Source organism: Musca autumnalis, unplaced genomic scaffold, assembly GCF_047663935.1.
Source record: "Musca autumnalis isolate F117 unplaced genomic scaffold, ASM4766393v1 scaffold_4, whole genome shotgun sequence".
Classification (NCBI taxonomy): domain Eukaryota; kingdom Metazoa; phylum Arthropoda; class Insecta; order Diptera; family Muscidae; genus Musca; species Musca autumnalis.
In genome coordinates, this window is record NW_027411977.1 from 41,491,586 (window position 1) to 41,510,441 (window position 18,856).

Here is an 18,856-nt window from a genome sequence, read left to right on the forward strand (position 1 = left end):
TAAACGAGAATCTAAATTATAAAGAATATACTGTAAACTTCTTCTCTAGAGGCCTCATTAATATTTATTGTCAATATTTCAAATTCCCATAAAAACCATGGACTTATACGTATATTTATTGCAACGCATACTACTCGTTTGTGTGTGTGTGTGCTATTATCTCAGTTTACCTGTTAACATGACGGCCATTGCTTGCTTTTGTGCTTTATTGGTTAGTTTCGTAATAGTCTGCGTTGTGAGTGAACATAAGCCGAATGGATTTCATTGGATTTCTCGTGGGGCATAAGTTAATTGGGAATTCAATACAATGGCTTGGTTATACTGATGTATTGGAGATTTTGTAACTGATGTAAAACTAATTTCAATGCTGCCATAATTGGCATACTGCTTCAATTAAATTACTGCATTTAATCAATACCGTCATAGCTATCGGGAATGTTAAAACATAAGTCATGCGTTCATGTTTTTGCTATTTAACATGGGACACTGAAATAGTAGATGGTCGATGATATCTGCCATCTCATCATCACATAACCTGCAGTAATAGACATTGCTTTCATCACATCAATAAGTTCTGGTTCATATTTAACAGTGTCCCGTGATGACCCTTACAATAATTCTGATCGCAGACTTCTTAAGTAGAAATAAGGAACAAGTTGTACGACTCGCTAAACGACTGTGATCTCCCAAGTGTTATCTCATTTATAATCTCGTTCGCGATAATGTTACAGTGTCCCAGTAATCGACAGAATATCACTTCATTCTGTAACCTTCCTAACAGATTTCTACCACCGACTTGTCAGAACCTCTTAACTTGACTTGTGTCAGCTTCAAGGCCTTTAAGAAATCTATAAATTCCGTTTGTAAGATTCTACATACCTCGTTCCACTTATATGAGCATCTCGTAAAATAGTCCGGTCACAGTGCATTCTTCCATTTTCACATCCTCAGTATTTATGATAACGGGCAAAATGTGCTTCATCGAAATAAGCATGTTAGATCCCAAGTATGTTTGGACGATATCCGTTTCAGACAATTTGGAGTTGATTTAGCCATGTCCGTCCGTCTGTCTTCCTGGCTGGCGCGTACGATAACTCTCGAACGGATCAATCGATTCGGTCCAAAATTTGGCCTTCGTAATATTTGTCTAAACTTGTTTATCTTCGAAGATGGGTTATGTCGATCGACGGTCCGGTACCTCCCCACACAAAAGTTCTAACCTTCTCGGAAAATTGGTGCACACGATAACTCTTGAAAGGAGAAACCGATTTGGTCCATACTTTGCACATCGTGAAAATTCTACCAGAAATTTCTACTAGATGAGGTTCCAATATGGACTCAATCGGGCCACTCCTTCGAGTACCTCACACACAAAATTTTGGAAAAGTCCAGTTTAGGAACTGTCTGTTGTAGCAACTTCACTGCCCACCATACGACGGTACAAGTTTCATCAGGGGCAAGTCCATACTTCTTGAGAAAATAGCTTTAAAGGGGCAAAAAACCCGTATAACACCGTGTGTAGTGGTTTAGCGCAAGATAGCTCTCGAACTGATCTGCCGATTCGGTTCAGTAATATTCTGACTTAGTAATATTTCGTCCAAACATAGTTTATGTTCGAAGTTAAGCCATATCGGTCCACTCCTTCAGGTACCTCTCTCACAAAAGTTCTAAAATGTTAGGAAACATTGTGCGCACGATAAGTCTTGAAGAGAGTGACCGATTTGGTCCATACTTTACATATGCTTATATATCTTCCAGATATAGATCAGGTTCGAATATGGACTATATTTGTCCACTCCTGCGAGTACCTGCCACACAAAATTTCGGATAAGTTCACCTTAACGGTAAAAGTTTTTTCATGGGCAAGTCCATAATTCTTGAGAAAGCAGTCCGAAAGGTGTAAAAAAACCCCATGACTCTATATATAGTGGTTGGAGAACATGATAACTCTCGAATGATCAACCGACTTGGTCCAAAATTTGGCCTGCGTCATGTTTTGTCTAAAATTAGTTTCCCCCCAATATTAAAAAAATGTCACTAAAATGGTAAGCACGATATCTCTTGCACGGGGCAACCAAGTTGGTCCAAACTTTGGATCTCCGAATATTTTGTCTAAATTTAGTTTAGCTTCCAAAAGGGCGCATATCGGTCCATATCCTCCTTAGGGTAGCATGTGGTATCCGATGAAATTGCAATTTTCGAATTTCGAAAAAAGCTAAGTTGTGCTGAATTGTGCTAGGTTTGTGCCCATTTGTGCCGAATTTTTTTTTATTTCGAAATTCGAACAATTGGCTGAGATATTCGACAAAAGATTTTTTTCGAAAAAATTTTGACAGAATTGCAATTTTCGAATTTCGAAAAAAGTTGTGCTCATTCGTGCATTTTCGAAAATGGTAGGAGATATCGAAAAAAATTTTGCAGCACAAATGAGCACAAACTGAGCACAGCACAACTTTTGTTTTTTCGAAATTCGAAAATTGCAATTCTGCCATGTATTCGAAAATTTTGGTTTTTCGAAAATGGTACGAGATATCGAAAAATTTTTGCGTCACAAATGAGCACAATTCAGCACAAATTCAATTTTTTCGAAATTCTAAAATTGCAATTCTGTCAAAATTTTTTCGAAAAAAATCTTTTGTCGAAAATCTCAGCCATTTGTTCGAATTTCGAAAAAAATTTCGGCACAAACCTAGCACAATTCAGCACAACTCAGATTTTTTCGAAATTCGAAAATTGCATTTCCATCGGTTACCTCATTAGGGTACCTCCCCCAAAAAGTTCAACATTTGTGTCTAAGTGCAGTTTATGGTCTGTTCGATGATTCTTTGGAAATGTATACCGATGCTGTTCGTAGTGGTCCTGTTCACAGCGATATTATGTTTTCCTTGGACAAGTCCGTGCTTCCTGGTCCAAAAATGATACAATGACACACTGAAATGACTAGTGGGCGCGATATCTATCGAAAAGATATGACTCCCAAAATAAGATCCACTTCGGTCGATTCCTTTAAGTACCTCCTCTGCAAAACTTTTGAACTTTTATCCTAATCCACATTTTTGTCGGCAAGTTCCAATGTGCAAAAAGGGCCATACAATTCTGAAAATACCCTAAATACATTCGATCTGTCCGTATATGTGAATTTCATTACGAAAGTTTCAATTCACATAGGCTGAGGGTAATACTTTTTTACTTGTTTATCCATCAGTCAGCAAAATTGTTTGGTAGTTTTCTTCCCGTCACTCCTGGTTCCGAACAAGATCTTAGCTGCTCCAAAGTCGAATATCGGTGAAAGGTAATCACTGGTCTTCAGAGAGGACAGACAATCTACTTTGGAAGATAGCATCATATCAAAAGTGCGAAGTGCTTTTTACGGTGACTGTCACATCCTTACCGCTTAACCGGTACAAGCGCCCTAGCTTGTAGTGATGGGTTCATATCGATACCCTTGCAGTTGGAAAATTGGGTGCTAGCCAAACCGAAATTGTTCCAATCTTGGAGTATATGAATTCCCATGTTCAGTTGTAGACAACTCTCTAAATTAGTTATCCTCGGATTTTAATGGTTTCTTCCTTACTACCCTACCCGTAACATGGAAGTATTGTGTTCCGTAAAGTTGTATTCATTCGATACTCGGGTGTAACTATGACTGAGGGAGTGAATGACTTTCCTTACAGCCCAATTTTGATTGCCTGAAGGAAATGTTGATAACTGTTGTCGCCTGACCGTTATGGTCAGAACTGTTTTGCTGGGCTGTTTGTTGCGCAACATAAATGGAATAGGTTTCCTGTTGTAACCACAAAGAAACTAACTCCAGTTGGGAAGGTTCGGAAGGACAGTTGAAAAGGTGCAGTGTGTCATGCGGACATGCTGCAGCATGCTGAACAGATGTGTGGTACGCTGTCATGAATCCTTGCTCTCTATGAATTCAAAATAGTTTGGTTTGTTGTGACAGCTGACGCTCCTTAGCTGCGATAGATGGGGATGTATTCCGAGGACCGTATTCACACGATATCTGCGACTGCATCCGTGTGAACGCTATTTAAGTCTGCTAGATAGGCTTGTTGGTCTAGACGTTTTCTCTAGTAACGTTACCCGAGCAAGTATTGCAACGACAGCATCCCATTACGTTGCTGTACTCGAAAAATCTATTCTCGTCCCGCAGATGGTCCACTAAGGACATAAGGAGGCATCCTGTAGCAATTTACAGTGCGGCATTCTGACAAGTTTGAATATTTTTCCAACGCGTTGCACTTATGTTCGCAGACCAAACTGGCTCTATCACAGACCGACCTATCGCGTTATATCTGGTCAACAATGTTTCTTAACCTGGACTCAAAGTGCAGGCGTCTAGGGACCTGAGGGACTTATTCATACATCTCAGCTTGTTGCAGATAGCTGTAGCATGCGGAGTGCTTGACAGTATTAAATACTTTTGATAAGTCGAGCGCCTCCATCACTGTTATATCGCAAGGCCTCCTCTGGTTGAGTCCTCGACTAATATGTGCGTTGTAGTCTTGCTGTGCTGGTTACGGAGCCCACACTGATGATCGGCAACTGAATAGCTATTTCTGATGCTGGAGAGGAGTAAATCCTCAAAGGTCTTTGCTACTGGCGACAAAAGCGAAGTCGGTCTGTATGATGCACCTTTGTAGGCAGCATCATGCCTCTTTATTCAGACTTCGGGAACGATGTGGCTGGCTAGCGACAGGTTGATATCTTTGTTGAGATACTCGAATCCCGGCTCAGGCAGATGTTTCCGAATTGCCATGAAGATTCCATCAGCGCCCAGTGCTTTGGATGATTTAGCGTTTGGATAATATTATCCATTGCGACGAAATACTCTTCTCTTCATCCTGTCACTCTCGGGTAGCTCAAGAAACTGTCGATTAAAATAACTGGCGAAGAGATCAGTCAGCCTAACGTCTTCAAATGTGAATGAGATACTATCTTCGTTTTTTCTAGGGTTCGAGACTGACTTAACCGCTGCCCATAATTTACTTATTCCGGCCTCACTGCTGTAACTCTTCAGATAATTTAACCAGTTGTTCCGCGTATGGTTATTCGGCCAGCAGGAATATGCTGAGCGTCTTCAGCAGTGATGATGTCTGGGAACGTCCTTTCTGCTATCCGAACATCAGAGGGCAGATCTCTGAAGATGTGTCTAGTAAACTCTCTGTAACTTCCCATGATTGATGAAAGTGCGGCGTTCAGAGGGGTTGAAATCGGGCGGCTTGTTGATGGAGACAGTTATGGGGAGATGGTCTGCCTGAAGAGAATCGATGGGTTGCCAAATGACGTAATTTTTAACACGATGGTTATGTCTAGCGAACTGTGACACTCTTCGCTAATTCTGATATCAAATACTTTTGATAAATCGAGCGTCTCCATCACTGTTCTATCGCAGGGCCTCCGCTGGTTGGGTTCTCGACTAATATGTGCGCAGAGGGCGTACAGCATTGTTGTCTTGCTGTGCTGCTTACGGAACCCACGCTGATGATCGGCAACTAGATACCTATTTCTGATGCTGGAGAGGAGTAAAGCCTCAAAGGTCTTTGCTACTGGCGACAAAAGCGAAACGTTTGTAAGCATGCTGCATCAATGATGCAGCATCATGCCTCTTTATTCAGGCTTCCGGAACGATGTGGGAGGCTAGCGACAGGTTGAGAGCTTTGTTGAGATACTCGAATCCCGGTTCAGGCAGATGTTTCCGAATTGCCATGAAGATTCCGTCAGGGCCCAGTGCTTTGGGTGATTTAGCGTTCCTGGTGATATTCGCAATCTCATCCATTGAGACGAAATACTATTCTCTTCACCCCGTCACTCTCGGGTAGCTCGAGAAATTGTCGATTAAAATAAAGTGCGCACCTCTTCGGATCAGTCAGCGTAACGCCTTCAAATGTCAACGAGATCCTATCTTCCTTCTTTCCAGGGTTCGAAACTGACTCAATGTTGCAACTCTTCAGATGATTTAATTACTTGTTCCGCGTATGCTCATCGATCAACCTGTTAACTTCCAGTGGGTTGGTATAATGAAGCTCACCATGCTCATTTGCTAATCCCGTCCCTTCTGCGGGAAAATTTGTTCTCACTTCGGTTATTCGGCCAACAGGAATATGGCCAGCGTCTTCAGCAGTGATGATGTCTGGGAACGTCAGAGGGCAGATCTCTGAAGTGGTGACTAGTGAACTCTCTGTAACTTCCCATGATTGATGAAAGGGCGGCGTTCAGAGGGGATGAAATCGTTTGGCCTGTTGATGGATACCATTATGGGGAGATGGTCTGCCTGAAGAGAATCGATGGGTTGCCAGTTGACGTCATTTTTAACACGATGATTATGTCTAGCGAACTGTAACACTCTTCGCTAATTCTGGTAGGGCCGTCGTCATTGACCGTGCAAAGCGTATTGCTATCAATCTGCTCAGCCAACACTATTCCGCTCTGGCCATTATCGAGGACTGAATGTCATAATTCATGATTTTTTTTTTTTTTTTTTTTTTTTTTTTTTTTTTTCTTTATTGTACAATTTCAATAATATACAAATTATAGGTATGCCTCAGCGCCAGATGGCATTATAGAGGCTAATAGGCAACTCTTTTATATTACAATAAGAGAAAATACAAAAAAATGTTATCAAATTATGCAAAAAATTATGCTAGAAGTAATTCCAAATGTTGCAATAAAAAATCTTTTAATTTCCTTTTGAATGTTGAAAGGACAACTATTTCTTTTAAACTTGTTGGTAGTTGATTGTACTCATATGGACCGTTGAACGATACTCGCTGTTTCGTAGTTTCAAAACGACATCGTACAATATTTAGATTCATTGCTTGTCTTGTGGTTCTCCTTGTTAATGTAAAATTCCTTTGAAATTGTAGAACTTGTGACCTACAGTCTTCAAGGGATTTATGTACATACAACATGAGTTGATATTTATGAAGGCCTTTAATAGGCAGGATGGTTTTGGCAAATTCATTGTATAGCCTCAACGTATGTGTTCTCAGTGGCAAATTATAAACTATTTTCAGGGCTTTATTTTGGGATGCTTGCAAGCTTTTCAAGTAATGCGTCATTTTATAGCCGTAAATAATGGGAAGGTAACTTAGATGTGAGTGAACAAGACTGTGGTACAACATGAGTTTTACATTTGTCTGAAACTTATTCTTGAACTTGTACATTATTCCGATTCCAGATGAGATTTTAGATTTAATCATTTGTATATGATCATCCCAAGTTAGGTTCTTGTTCAAACACAATCCAAGATACTTAACACATTCGGATTCTTCTATAAGCTGGCCATCAATGTGAGCTTTAAAAATATGATCGTGTCTCGGAACATTTGGACCGAATCTCACAATCTTTGTTTTGTTGGAATTTAATAACAGTTTATTTAATCTTAGATACTCTGAAAGAATTGATGCATCATATTCCACATCTGTTTGTAAAACTGTTGTATAGCTATAATTATAAAAAAGAGCTATATCGTCAGCAAACATGATAAGTTTTCCTCTAAAAGGTATATTTTTTAAGTCATTGACAAATATTTTGAAAAATATTGGACCCAGCACACTTCCTTGGGGTACACCACAATTAACAGGAAGGTTACTGCTTCTAACATCACCAACTTGAACAAATTGTTCCCTGTTCGCTAGGTAGTTTTGAAATAGCATCAATGTATTAGAAGAGCACCCGATATATTTTAACTTTTTTACCAAAATAGAGTGATCAACCAAATCAAATGCTTTTGTTAGATCATAGAAGACACCAGCAACACCTTTATATCCCTTGTCTAACCCTTCACAAATAGTATCGGTAACCATTACTAATGCTTCTTGCGTTCCAGACCCTTTATTAAAACCGTATTGATGCTCATATATGATATTATTAACTTGCAGATATGATGATAATTGTTCAAAAATTATTTTTTCAAATACTTTATCTACTATAGAGAGTATTGAAATTGGCCTGTAATCATTAACTCTATTCGAGGTAGGAACTTTAGGAATAGGAACAATTTTATGTATTTTTAACCCACTTGGGTATACAGAATCTTGTATCATCTGATTAAAAATCATAGATAGCCAATTTGAAATTAATTCCTTTTTAACTATTAACATGCTTTTAGTTAATCTATCATACCCACATGATTTACTTTCACTCAGTTCATCTAAAACACTTTCTACTTTCTCTCGATTAACTCTGTTAAGGGTGAAGATACTGGAAACAGGAGTTAATGTATTAAAAAAATTGATGTTATCATCGTAGCTTGAAACAATATCGTCGCGAATGTTCATAACCGTCTGTGAGAAAAATTTGTTAAAATACTCTGCTCTTTCCTGGTCGTCCGATAAAATGACATCATTCTCAGTTACTAAAGTGTTATGCCTTACACCGTCTCTTCCCAATTGTTTATTAAGAAATGACCACAATTTTTTGCTATTTCCACTGAATTTCTGAACATTATGAGTATAGTAACTGTTCATTAACGCTAAGTTGCATTCTTTGATTACCTTACTAATTCTCCTGATCCTTTCGATTAACAATTTGTTGTTTTTGTCTTTCCTACGTCTCTTTAATAACTTATTTTTATAATTAACAAGAGAAACTAGCTCGTCAGACATCCAAGGACATACCCTTTTTCTCATATCTATAGCACTTGTAGTAACAGTTCGACTGAAAGTTTGCGCCGACGAGAGAATATCCAAAAAGTTTTTATATTGGACAGAAGAGCTCAAATTTCTATCACATGATCTCAGATGCCTTTCTAAGTAACACCCAAACTTTTCATAATTAATAATATACTTCTTTTGAACGGAAGTTTCTCTTCTGCCAACGCCTATGTCAAATCCACAAAACATGAGATTGTGATCCGTAACAGACGTTTGAATGGAACATATAATCATAGATTCTGAAATATTACTGTACATACAGTCAATACATGTGCCAGTCTCAGCTCTAGTTATTAAATTGTGACAAGAAAATAATCCATACTCAGCAAATATATCATTTAGTTTATTCTTGTGAATGGTATTCGATAAAATATCTATGTTAAAATCGCCAACAAATACGGATGGACGATTACCAGTTTGAGATATTAAGCGGTCTAACGTGTTGAAAAAATATTGTAAAGAACATTTCTGTGACCTATACAATGATACAAGAACAACAGGAACGCCTTTTATCTTAACTTCAGGAAGTGACACCATTACAAACTCTAGAAAATGATCGCTTTTGTTTTCAATAATGGAGTATTTTATACTTTCGTTGATATACAATGACACACCACCAAAACCATCAGCTCTACAACAATGTATATCATTAAATCCAGGTATAGCATATAAACGAGTGCAGTCAACGTCAATCCAAGTTTCTTGAATAGCGATTATGTTAGGTATTACGTTGAATTTGGAAATTTCATTCTTAAATCTATTAAACTTTGCTACAGATGAAATACTTCTTGCATTTACAGATAATATTTTAAACAAGTTAGATTTAATTCCAGAATAGTATTCATTAAAAGAATTTATGTTTAAAAAATATTTATTATCCATAGAAAACATGATATATTATTTAAGAAAATAGCATCAATATAAAAAAATTCAATAAAATACATTGACGGAAATTAATTTAAGGATTTGCCGTTATCAGCGTCATCATCATCTTCGCCATCATCAACATCATCTTCAGACGCTACCTCAATAAGTCTTTGTGATGTAGAAGGTCGCGAAACACCACTGACAGCTTTTTTGAGAAGGTTATCAACATCATCGAACGATTTTATGAAAGTTGGTTTTAAAACATCATTTTTCTTCGCGAACACATTACATCCTTTGGTAAAAATAGACTGATAACCAACTGATTTTAAAGACTTAGCGTGGTTAAATAACTGAACAGATTCTCTGCTTAGATAATCGTTAATGTAGACAGTCTTTAAAGCATCAATATTTTTTAGTTTCGACTTCTCATTCATCAATGTTTTCTTTGACCGTTGATTGGAAAATTTTACAACAATTGATTTTTTTACACCTTTTTGTCTTATAAAGTAAGCATCTTCCACTTCGCTTTCAGCAATATCTGCACCAGATTGCTTAGCAATATCAACAACTACGTCAATAGCAGACATATTTTCATCAACTTTGATTCCATTTATTATACAGTCGTTGCGAACTCTGTTATCATTCAAGAATTTAACTGAAGCTTTGAGATGTTTAACTTCATCTTTTAACAAATTATTTTCATGTTCCAGTTTTTCTATTTTTTTTGTGTTGATGGCAACCCCATTTAATATTTTATCATATTGTGTTGACATAAATTGAATGGTTTCTCTTATATCGTCCAGCTGATTTAACTTTATTTTTATTTCTCCAAGTTCTCTTTCTACATAAACGCTCTCATTGGGGGAACATAAAAAACACTTATACTCGAGAGAAAGGTCTCTCGTGAGTTTTTCTATTTGCACTTTATCCAACTTCGTGCACTGGTTGTGGAGAGTTTTCTCACACACATCACATTGCATGGAATCTTCATTATCCACAATCTGGGTTTTGCATTGAGCACAGATTAATTTCTTTTTAATAATAACACTTTTTCTTGGCATTATTTCTTGTTTCTCCAACAGAATGACACTTGTATATGAAGAGAATATAAGACACAAGGCCGACAATGTCCAAATTTAATTGTTTTTTAGTTATTTTTTAACTTTCGATGTGGAGCGAGATAACAATGACGTTTGATCGCAAAGAGAGTTGCCAGACTTTTTTTCATTTTTTTGATTAAAGTCCCCCAAGACCAGACGGTTTTGACCTTCCAATAGCGGGCTTATTTTGGACATATAACACGCATTTATCGGCGGGATGTATACGATAAGCAACACTGCCTCGGAAGCTCCACACCTTAGCGCTACCCCTATACATTTATGGGTCATTCGAGCCAGGCTCAAGCGAGATAGGTCTGTATTGAACAAACTAGCGCAACAGTTAAGCTAATCCCTCGTCTCCACTCCTGATGCGATCCTTCCTTAGTAACCACCACAACGGTGTTAGCTGCAGTTGTTGTTGACCACCATTCTTCGATATTACCGCGGAGTCCATTGCAACTAAATTGCAAAATAAGATACACTGGAACAACAACGACTGCTGTTAAGTGCTGCGTGTGCGGTGACGAGTCCAGAGCTAGCCCTGAAATCTACCCACTCCCGGCATCTGTTGCGTCTCACCGATGTTTGAGTGTGGTGGATGCGGTTGTTACAAACCGAGCACCTCCATGTTGGTCTTGGGTTTTCCTCCGTCACGGCACGGGCCAAAAGAATCCGAACCAGGCATTCCGGGATATGGTGGTCCCTACACAGAAAAACTATACAAGTTTGTGTTGTTCCAGGTCAACCCACCGCCGTGTACAATAAGTTAATTTCTTCTGCTATCTGTACTGCTGACCGATGAGCGGACAGCGACATAGGAAGGGTGACATACGAATTTATTCCTTACGCTACGTTCGTATTGGAACGCCAAGACTTTGATTTAGCATGAGCTTGGGTTCCTTACTGACTAGGATCATGGTTTTCTGACTATGATGAGTTCAGAGTTTTATCATATAAAGTGACCTTGTGTTGTATATTTTCGGTTCGTTGGGGCCACCAGTCCTGCACCATTTGGTCCAACTGATAGTATTTTTTGGCTACTAAGTTCAAACACAGGCATTACTTCGATTCTGAGGGTGCCAAGTGCCCAAAGGTCTGTCGATCTAACCTAGTATTTGGATGCATCTCGGAGGATGTGGTTTAAACACGAGTATAGCTTCGGTATTATAATTGGTCAGACACTGCCTAACGAGGCAGTCTTTGCTTACTAAGTTCGATCGCGGGCTTTATTCCAAAGTTGCGGATGCCAAGTGCCCCTAGATCTGTTGATCTAGCCTGGCAGTTGATGTAGGTTTCCTGGTCGGAGCACTGTAGTTTAGACCCAAATCGCAGGTAACGCTTCGGTATTATCACTATAAACCGAGTGTCTGACCCATAGAAAGCAGGAGTGTTCCGCTCATAAATCACACCCAAATACGAGTTGGCAAATTGGTACTCGTACTGCGGTGTACTCATATAACCGAATTCTCGTTTCGTCTCTTGACACCAAACATCGTCATTCGGGCTCAACCTATTCATCCTTATAGTTCATACTTCCTAAGGTATCACTTAGCTCATTGCTTCACAATCAAAATATTGCACATCAGCAAGGGAGACCATCCGGTCATTGTTTGATAGTCTCCACATATTCTACAATAAAATTAGTCCAAGGAAATATGGAGTCTAAATCCGCTATCTCTATGTTCAGCCTATTCTGAAATGGAAACTTATATTGCAAGCTTTTGCCGTTTAGACCCATAATGTTTACCATTCATTTTTCCTCTTTTGTCTTCTCTTTTCAGTCCAAAGAGCGGTCGGTCTCATCGGTAAGGGATCGCATCTATGATGATCCAGCCTACACCGAAGACATAAGTCATTTGGCCAATCCATTGCGACGCAGTAGTTGTACAACGGAAACTTTAACATCAATGGCTGCCAAAGGTATGATGATGAACATGGGAAGTGGCAGCAGTTCACTGGGCAAACGTAGCAAATTGACAAAAGAATTTCAAAAATTGGCTCAAGAAGATATTGGTCATATTGCGTATAGTAGTTCTGAAGAAGATTTACGTTATATACGACCATCATCGGCACGCTCCGAGGCAATGGGTCGGGGACGTAGTCTGGAAAGGACAAAGAATATTGATTATCATGGGAGGCAGGAAGAGAAGATGGAAAAACCTGAAACAAAACGCCGCACAGAGAAAAAATCATCGAAACAAAAACGAAATTTAAGTTTGGACAATAAAATTGCACAATTGCAACAATTGCAACAACAGCAACAACTACAGCAGCAACATCAACACCACATAACAGAAGCCAAGGAATCTTCATCAAGATGCGAAGAAGAACGTGCTGCGGATGAACCACCCGAATTGCCACAACGTTTAGCTTTGACTCGTTACAATTTGGGTAAACAACGCAGCGATGAAGCTAATTGGCAACGACAACCATCCGAATATCAATTGGATCAGGACGAGGTATTTTCTATGCACAGTTCAACCAAGGAGAATATGAGTGTGGCGGCATCAACTGCAGCCTCGGCTAGCAATGCCAGTACTTCGAAAATGCACATGGGTAGACGTTTCCTAAAGGGTGAAATTGGCATTAAAAGTTTCAATTATTATTTACTCAAGGAGGGGCTTAAGTCGTCCAAGAAATTTGTGGAAAAACAAAAGCAGAGTTTTCAATCTTCGTCGTCGGCAGCAACGACAACACAACAAGCTATACCTGTAACCCAGCAGGTGGCCACAGCTGTGTTGCAGCAATCAGTTGGCAGCCAACTGCCAGCAAAAGCAAAGGCGATTGATAAAAGTGAAGAAAATATTTATGAGGAGATATTCTTTAAAGACACTCCACCCAGTGATGAAGATGAAAATCAAAATCCTGCTAAACTTGGTGGAGGCCATAAACAGCAACAGCAGCAGGCTCAGCAGCAAAAACAACAACAGCAACACCATTCCTTGTCCCATGGTGGCAATGCCAATGGCGGTAATTTACTGGTGGGCAAAGATTCCTCCAACATGACCATGTATGCCGATTGTGAGTTGTGTATGCAACAGCAGTGCGACAAGGCCGATTGTGAGTACTGCCTACAAAGTGAGGCGGGTGGAAATGTGGTGAATACCCGCAATGTCACTGTACAAACTCAAAATGTGGTGGTGGGTAATAATAAAATGGTGGGATCACGTTCCAATACCTCGGGAAGTTTAAATAATAATACTTCCTCAGTAATGCGTAACTCTTTGGAGAATCAAATGAGTACTACAACAGCTCCCATCTTGGAATTTCAATCATATAACCCCAATAATCCGGGAGTGTATAAAATCGAAACAACTCCCGTGGCCATAACGGGAGATTTTAATCCCATTTTACAATTTCAACAAACGAATATGGGACAAATGCCTCAGCAGTCGACTTCTACCACCAGTACGGCAACAACAACACCCAGTGAACATCAGCATCTGCAACAGCAGCAGCAGCACCACAATCAGCAACCACCACAACAACAGGGCCATTTACAACAGTCAATTCATGGGATCCAGCAACACCAGCAATTCTATGCCTATAAACAACCAGGGAACTTGCACAATCCTGCTTTGCAGCCGACATTTTGGACCCAGGCCCCCGGTGCCAGTGGTAGGCCACGAACCTATTTGGTTGGCCACATACCAGGCGGCGTAAATTCCATGCAACGCATGAACACCAAATCCAGTTCCTCCAGTGATTCTTTGCAGCATCCCCAAAAGTTCAATACCTTTACCCACATGGATGCTGGTTTCTATCACAGCTCCAATGCCAATCCTCTGCTGACGGCTGGCAATAATGGTGGCAACTATTTCCCTCCACAACCGCTGCAGCCATTGATGTATGCTGCCAGTCGACGTTTGGGTGGTTCACAAATTTTAATGGACAATTCCGGGGGCCTGGCAGGAGAGTTGCCACCACAAATCTACAAATCCGATTCAAGGGCTTCGATATTGAGTGAATATTCGTTGTCCCGAAGTAGTGATACCTATTATGGAGGGCTGGGACCACGTTATGGTAGTGGCCGACATTACCCCAGCTCTCACATGCCGGAACCACAATTTGAGAACTCTTTGATGGCTTCTTATGCCGCTCCGGGACAAAGACGTTATTTTGGCAGTGCCGAAAGTTGCCGCTTTGGCTATGATTGTAGGCGTTGTAGCCTGGACAGTGGGCCTGGTGCTGGTGCCAATCTCTTTGCAACTCCCAGGGCCACAATTACCCCTCAAAGCAATGGTGGCGGGGTGGGAGGTGTAGTTCCCCAACCAAGCCAATCGAATGAGAAATGTAACTTTTCGGATCAATGCCGCTATGATTGTCGTAACTGTGACTGTTCCTCAAACTATTTCTCTTCTGATTTCGATGAAATCTACAGTGGCGGTGGAATACCACGGAAAACCGCCAAAGGCACTTTGCCCTCTACGGGTGGCCAACCACCCCCCGCAGCCTTGGAAGACTTTGATATTGCTGCCAATGTGGAACGGCAACAGGCCTTGAAGCAAAATAAATATGCCCAAGATTTCTTTAAGCATGTCAATGATGTTAAGCGCAGCATTTACCAGGCAGAAATGCAACGCAACGGCAACATGGAGTCGATGAGTCCCAAAAAGTCGTCCCAAAAGAAGGAGGCAAAGGAAAAAGAAAATCTACCAAGCGGGGTGGCAACCTTGCCGTTGACAAAAGAGCGCAGCCCCAAGCCCACACCAGCACCCAGGACAAGTCTAATACAGACAACACCCCAGCCATTGCAGAGAAAGTTACAACCAGAGAAGGTTCACAATTCCGAAAAATCGGACTATGCATCTCTAGATCGTTTGGTGGCCAGTAACGCCACAGGTGCCATACCGAAAAACACAAATCCACGGCCTACGGCGGCTAGTCCTCACCACAGTCCCAAGGCAAGTGGTAAATCTCCAGAAAAATATCTAAGCCTTGAGCCACCTGAAGAGAAACGTCATTCCAAGAAACACTCGAAGGATACAAAAACTTCTTCTCTTACCTTGGCCCACAGACGCAAAGAGATGCCGGCACCACCACCCCCTTCGCCAGCAACCTATGCTGATTTACAAGAACTACAACAAAATATGGCCGATACAATGCGCGATGATACGAAACTTGAAAGGAAACGGAAGCCGAAGCAAGCAGACAAAGAGATATCGCCAACAAGGCAAACAATGGCAACAGCAACAACAACTACTGACAATCAAAAGGAATTGAAAACAATGACAGATAAGCAGGAACAGTTAACAAAGCCACCGCAGGAAGTCAATAACATGGAAAATAAGTTAACAACAAATGCAGACTCATGCAGTAAAACTTCAAACTCAGTATCAGCTAAAACAGATGAAACTGAAGACCCTCAGTCATTGGTACTTGCCACAGCCACAGAGGGTAGTGTACCAAGCAATGCACCAAACAAATCTTCCCCAACTCCACCCATAAACTTAACACAACAGCAGCAACAGCAGCAGCTAACTGCATCCACATCAACATTTGTATCAGTGACATCTGTTTCCTCGCTAACACCCCTAACAGCCTCCGATTCACGTGAACAACGTGATCAAACCGAAGACGAAGATGTTTTCTATGATGCCCGTAGTGAAGACTCCGCTTGTACGGCTGCCAGTTGTAGTGCAGGAGGTGGTGGTGGCTCAACCGCATCGCAACATCAGCAAATGGTGGCAACCAAACAAAATGACAAAGAGGAACAGCAAGAGGAGGAGGCCTCATCCAATGTTGCCGACACCATGTCTGTAACGGAAACTAAACTCCAACCGGAATATGAAAAATGTTCAAAGAATCTTTCACCATCATCACAACAGCAGCAGCAACAGGTAAGTTATTTCTTTCTTTTGAAAATGTCATTAATTTCATGCTTCTTCTTCTTCTTGTTCTTGTTGCACTTGCCTTGGGCAGACACTGGCATTGCACAAATTTCAAAATGTTCAGCATGGCTGTAGTTTGCTCACAGCGCAATAGACGAAAAATTAAATATTTATTTAGGAAGGATTTCTAGCGCCTTGAATGAAATGTATGTACGTGGGGATATTCTGGAAGTTTAATGCATGGATGTTATATAGACATACGCATTTTCAACATTATTTTGGCGACAAAGTATGTATAACAGGGTTGTGACAGTTTTACAGCCTCGTATCCATATATCATATTTATACCCTCAGCATTTATGCTAACAAGGTTACATACACTTTCATACGGGCAAAATGTGCCTCATCGAAATAATGGCTTTGAACCCCAAGTATGTTTGGACGAAATCCGTTTCAGACAATTTGGAGTTGATTTAGCCATGTCCGTCTTTCTGTCTGTCTGGCTGGAGCGCACCCTCGAACGGATCAACCGACTCGGTCCAAAATTTGGCTTTCGTAGTATTTTGTCCACACTTAGTTTAAGTTCGAAAATGTTCGGAAAATTTGTGCGCACGATTACTCTTGAAGGAAGTAACCGAGGTTCCAATATGGACCCAATTGGTCCACTCCTTCGGGGACATCCCACACAAAATTTTGGAAAAGTTCAGTTTAGGACCTGCTCTTGAATCACTTTGATTTTTGTTGTGACAACTTCTATTCACTGTCTTCTATACGACGGTACAAGTTCCATCAAGGGCAAGTCCATACTTCCAGGAAAATATCCTGAAAGTTGCAAAAAGCCCCTGTGACACCATGTGTAGTGTTTGGAGAGCAAGATAACTATCGAACGGATTTGCCGATTCGGTCCAAAATTTGGCCTTCGTAATATTATGTTCAAACTTAATTTAAGATCGAAGATAAGCCATATCGGCCCACTCCTTCCGGTACCTCCCCCACAAAAGTTCAAAAATGTTCGGAAAAATTTTAGCCACGATAACTCTTGAAGGGAGTAACCGATTTGGTCCATACTTTACACATCCTAATATGTTTATCAAATATAGATCAGGTTTGAATATGGGCTATATTTGTCCACTCCTTCGGGTACCTTCCACATAAAATTTCGGACAAGTTCAATTTAAGGCCTGCTCTCGAATCACTTTGATTTTTGTTGAAGCAACTTGAATTTGCTGCATCAATTACGACGGGAAAAGTTTTTTTTTCAGAAGCAAGTCCATACTAATTTAGAAAACAGCCGGAAAGAGGTAAAAACCCCTATGGCATAATATGTAGTGGCAGGAGAGAAAGATAACTCCCGAACCGAACAACCAATTTGGTCCAACCTTTGGGTCTCCTAATATTTTGTCCAAATTTAGTTTAACTTCTAAAATGGTCCATATTGGTACTCTTCTTAGGGTACCACTCCCACAAAAGTTCAACGTTTGTGCCTAAGTGCAGTTAAGGCTCTGTTCGTTGTGGTCCGTAGACAAGTCCATGCTTCCTGGCATACGGGTCCAAAATTTATATGATGATCCACTAAAATGACTAGTGAGCGCGATATCTATCGAAAATATATGACTCCCTAAATAAGATCCAGTTCCGTAATGGATTATGTCGGTCCATTCCTTCAACATTCAACATTTTTTCGGCAAGTTCAAATGTCCAAAAAGGGCCACAACATTCTGATAAGACCACGGACATATCGACGCCTCCAAATAATAGTATGCTAAGTGTAAAAAGTGAGTTTTGCAGGAGAAGCTCTCAAAGTTTGGAAATTTTTTTGAACTTCAGTACAATGCTAATTCAATATTTCTTTATAACTTCTGTTCGGATTGACCGATCATTACCAAAATTAGACAGAATTTAAGTTAAAGGGCGTTCGACACCTACAAATAATAGTTTGCTAATTCTGAAAAGCGAGTTTTGAGGGACAAGCTCTAAAAGTTTGGAAATTTCTTTGACCTTCAGTACTATGCTAAGTAAATATTTGTTTATAACTTCGGTTACCAAAATTTGACAGAATTTAAGTTAAAGGACGTTAAATATAAAAATGTAAAGAACTTGAAAACATGCTAAGTCGACTTAGCATACTATTGTTTGGAGGCGTCGATATGCTGAGGCCGACTGATACTTTTTTACTTGTTTGATGGGTTTTTTTTATGGTTACAGCCTTTAGGCCAACGAGGATAAATACACTTTCATACCAATCCTACCGCGTTTCTTCGATACCGGATTGACACCGAACCACACAACACCCGTGTTCCGGCCAGCGGCGGCCAATTCCATATACACATGTTTGTGTCGTTGGGAGCACCATATCCCGGAATACCTGCTCCGGAATCTCACAGCACCACTA

At 40.3% G+C, this 18,856-nt stretch overlaps 1 protein-coding gene across 1 annotated transcript in view; it reads left to right on the plus strand.

Annotated features, from left to right (window-relative positions):
• Positions 1-18,856, plus strand: part of RhoGEF3 (Rho guanine nucleotide exchange factor 3) — a 1,152,743-nt gene that overhangs the window by 204,892 nt on the left and 928,995 nt on the right. Inside the window, exon 5 of the mRNA XM_073985772.1 lies at positions 12,415-16,473. Within this exon, the coding sequence (XP_073841873.1) occupies positions 12,415-16,473 (4,059 nt within the window). The remainder of the gene's footprint in view (positions 1-12,414; positions 16,474-18,856) is intronic.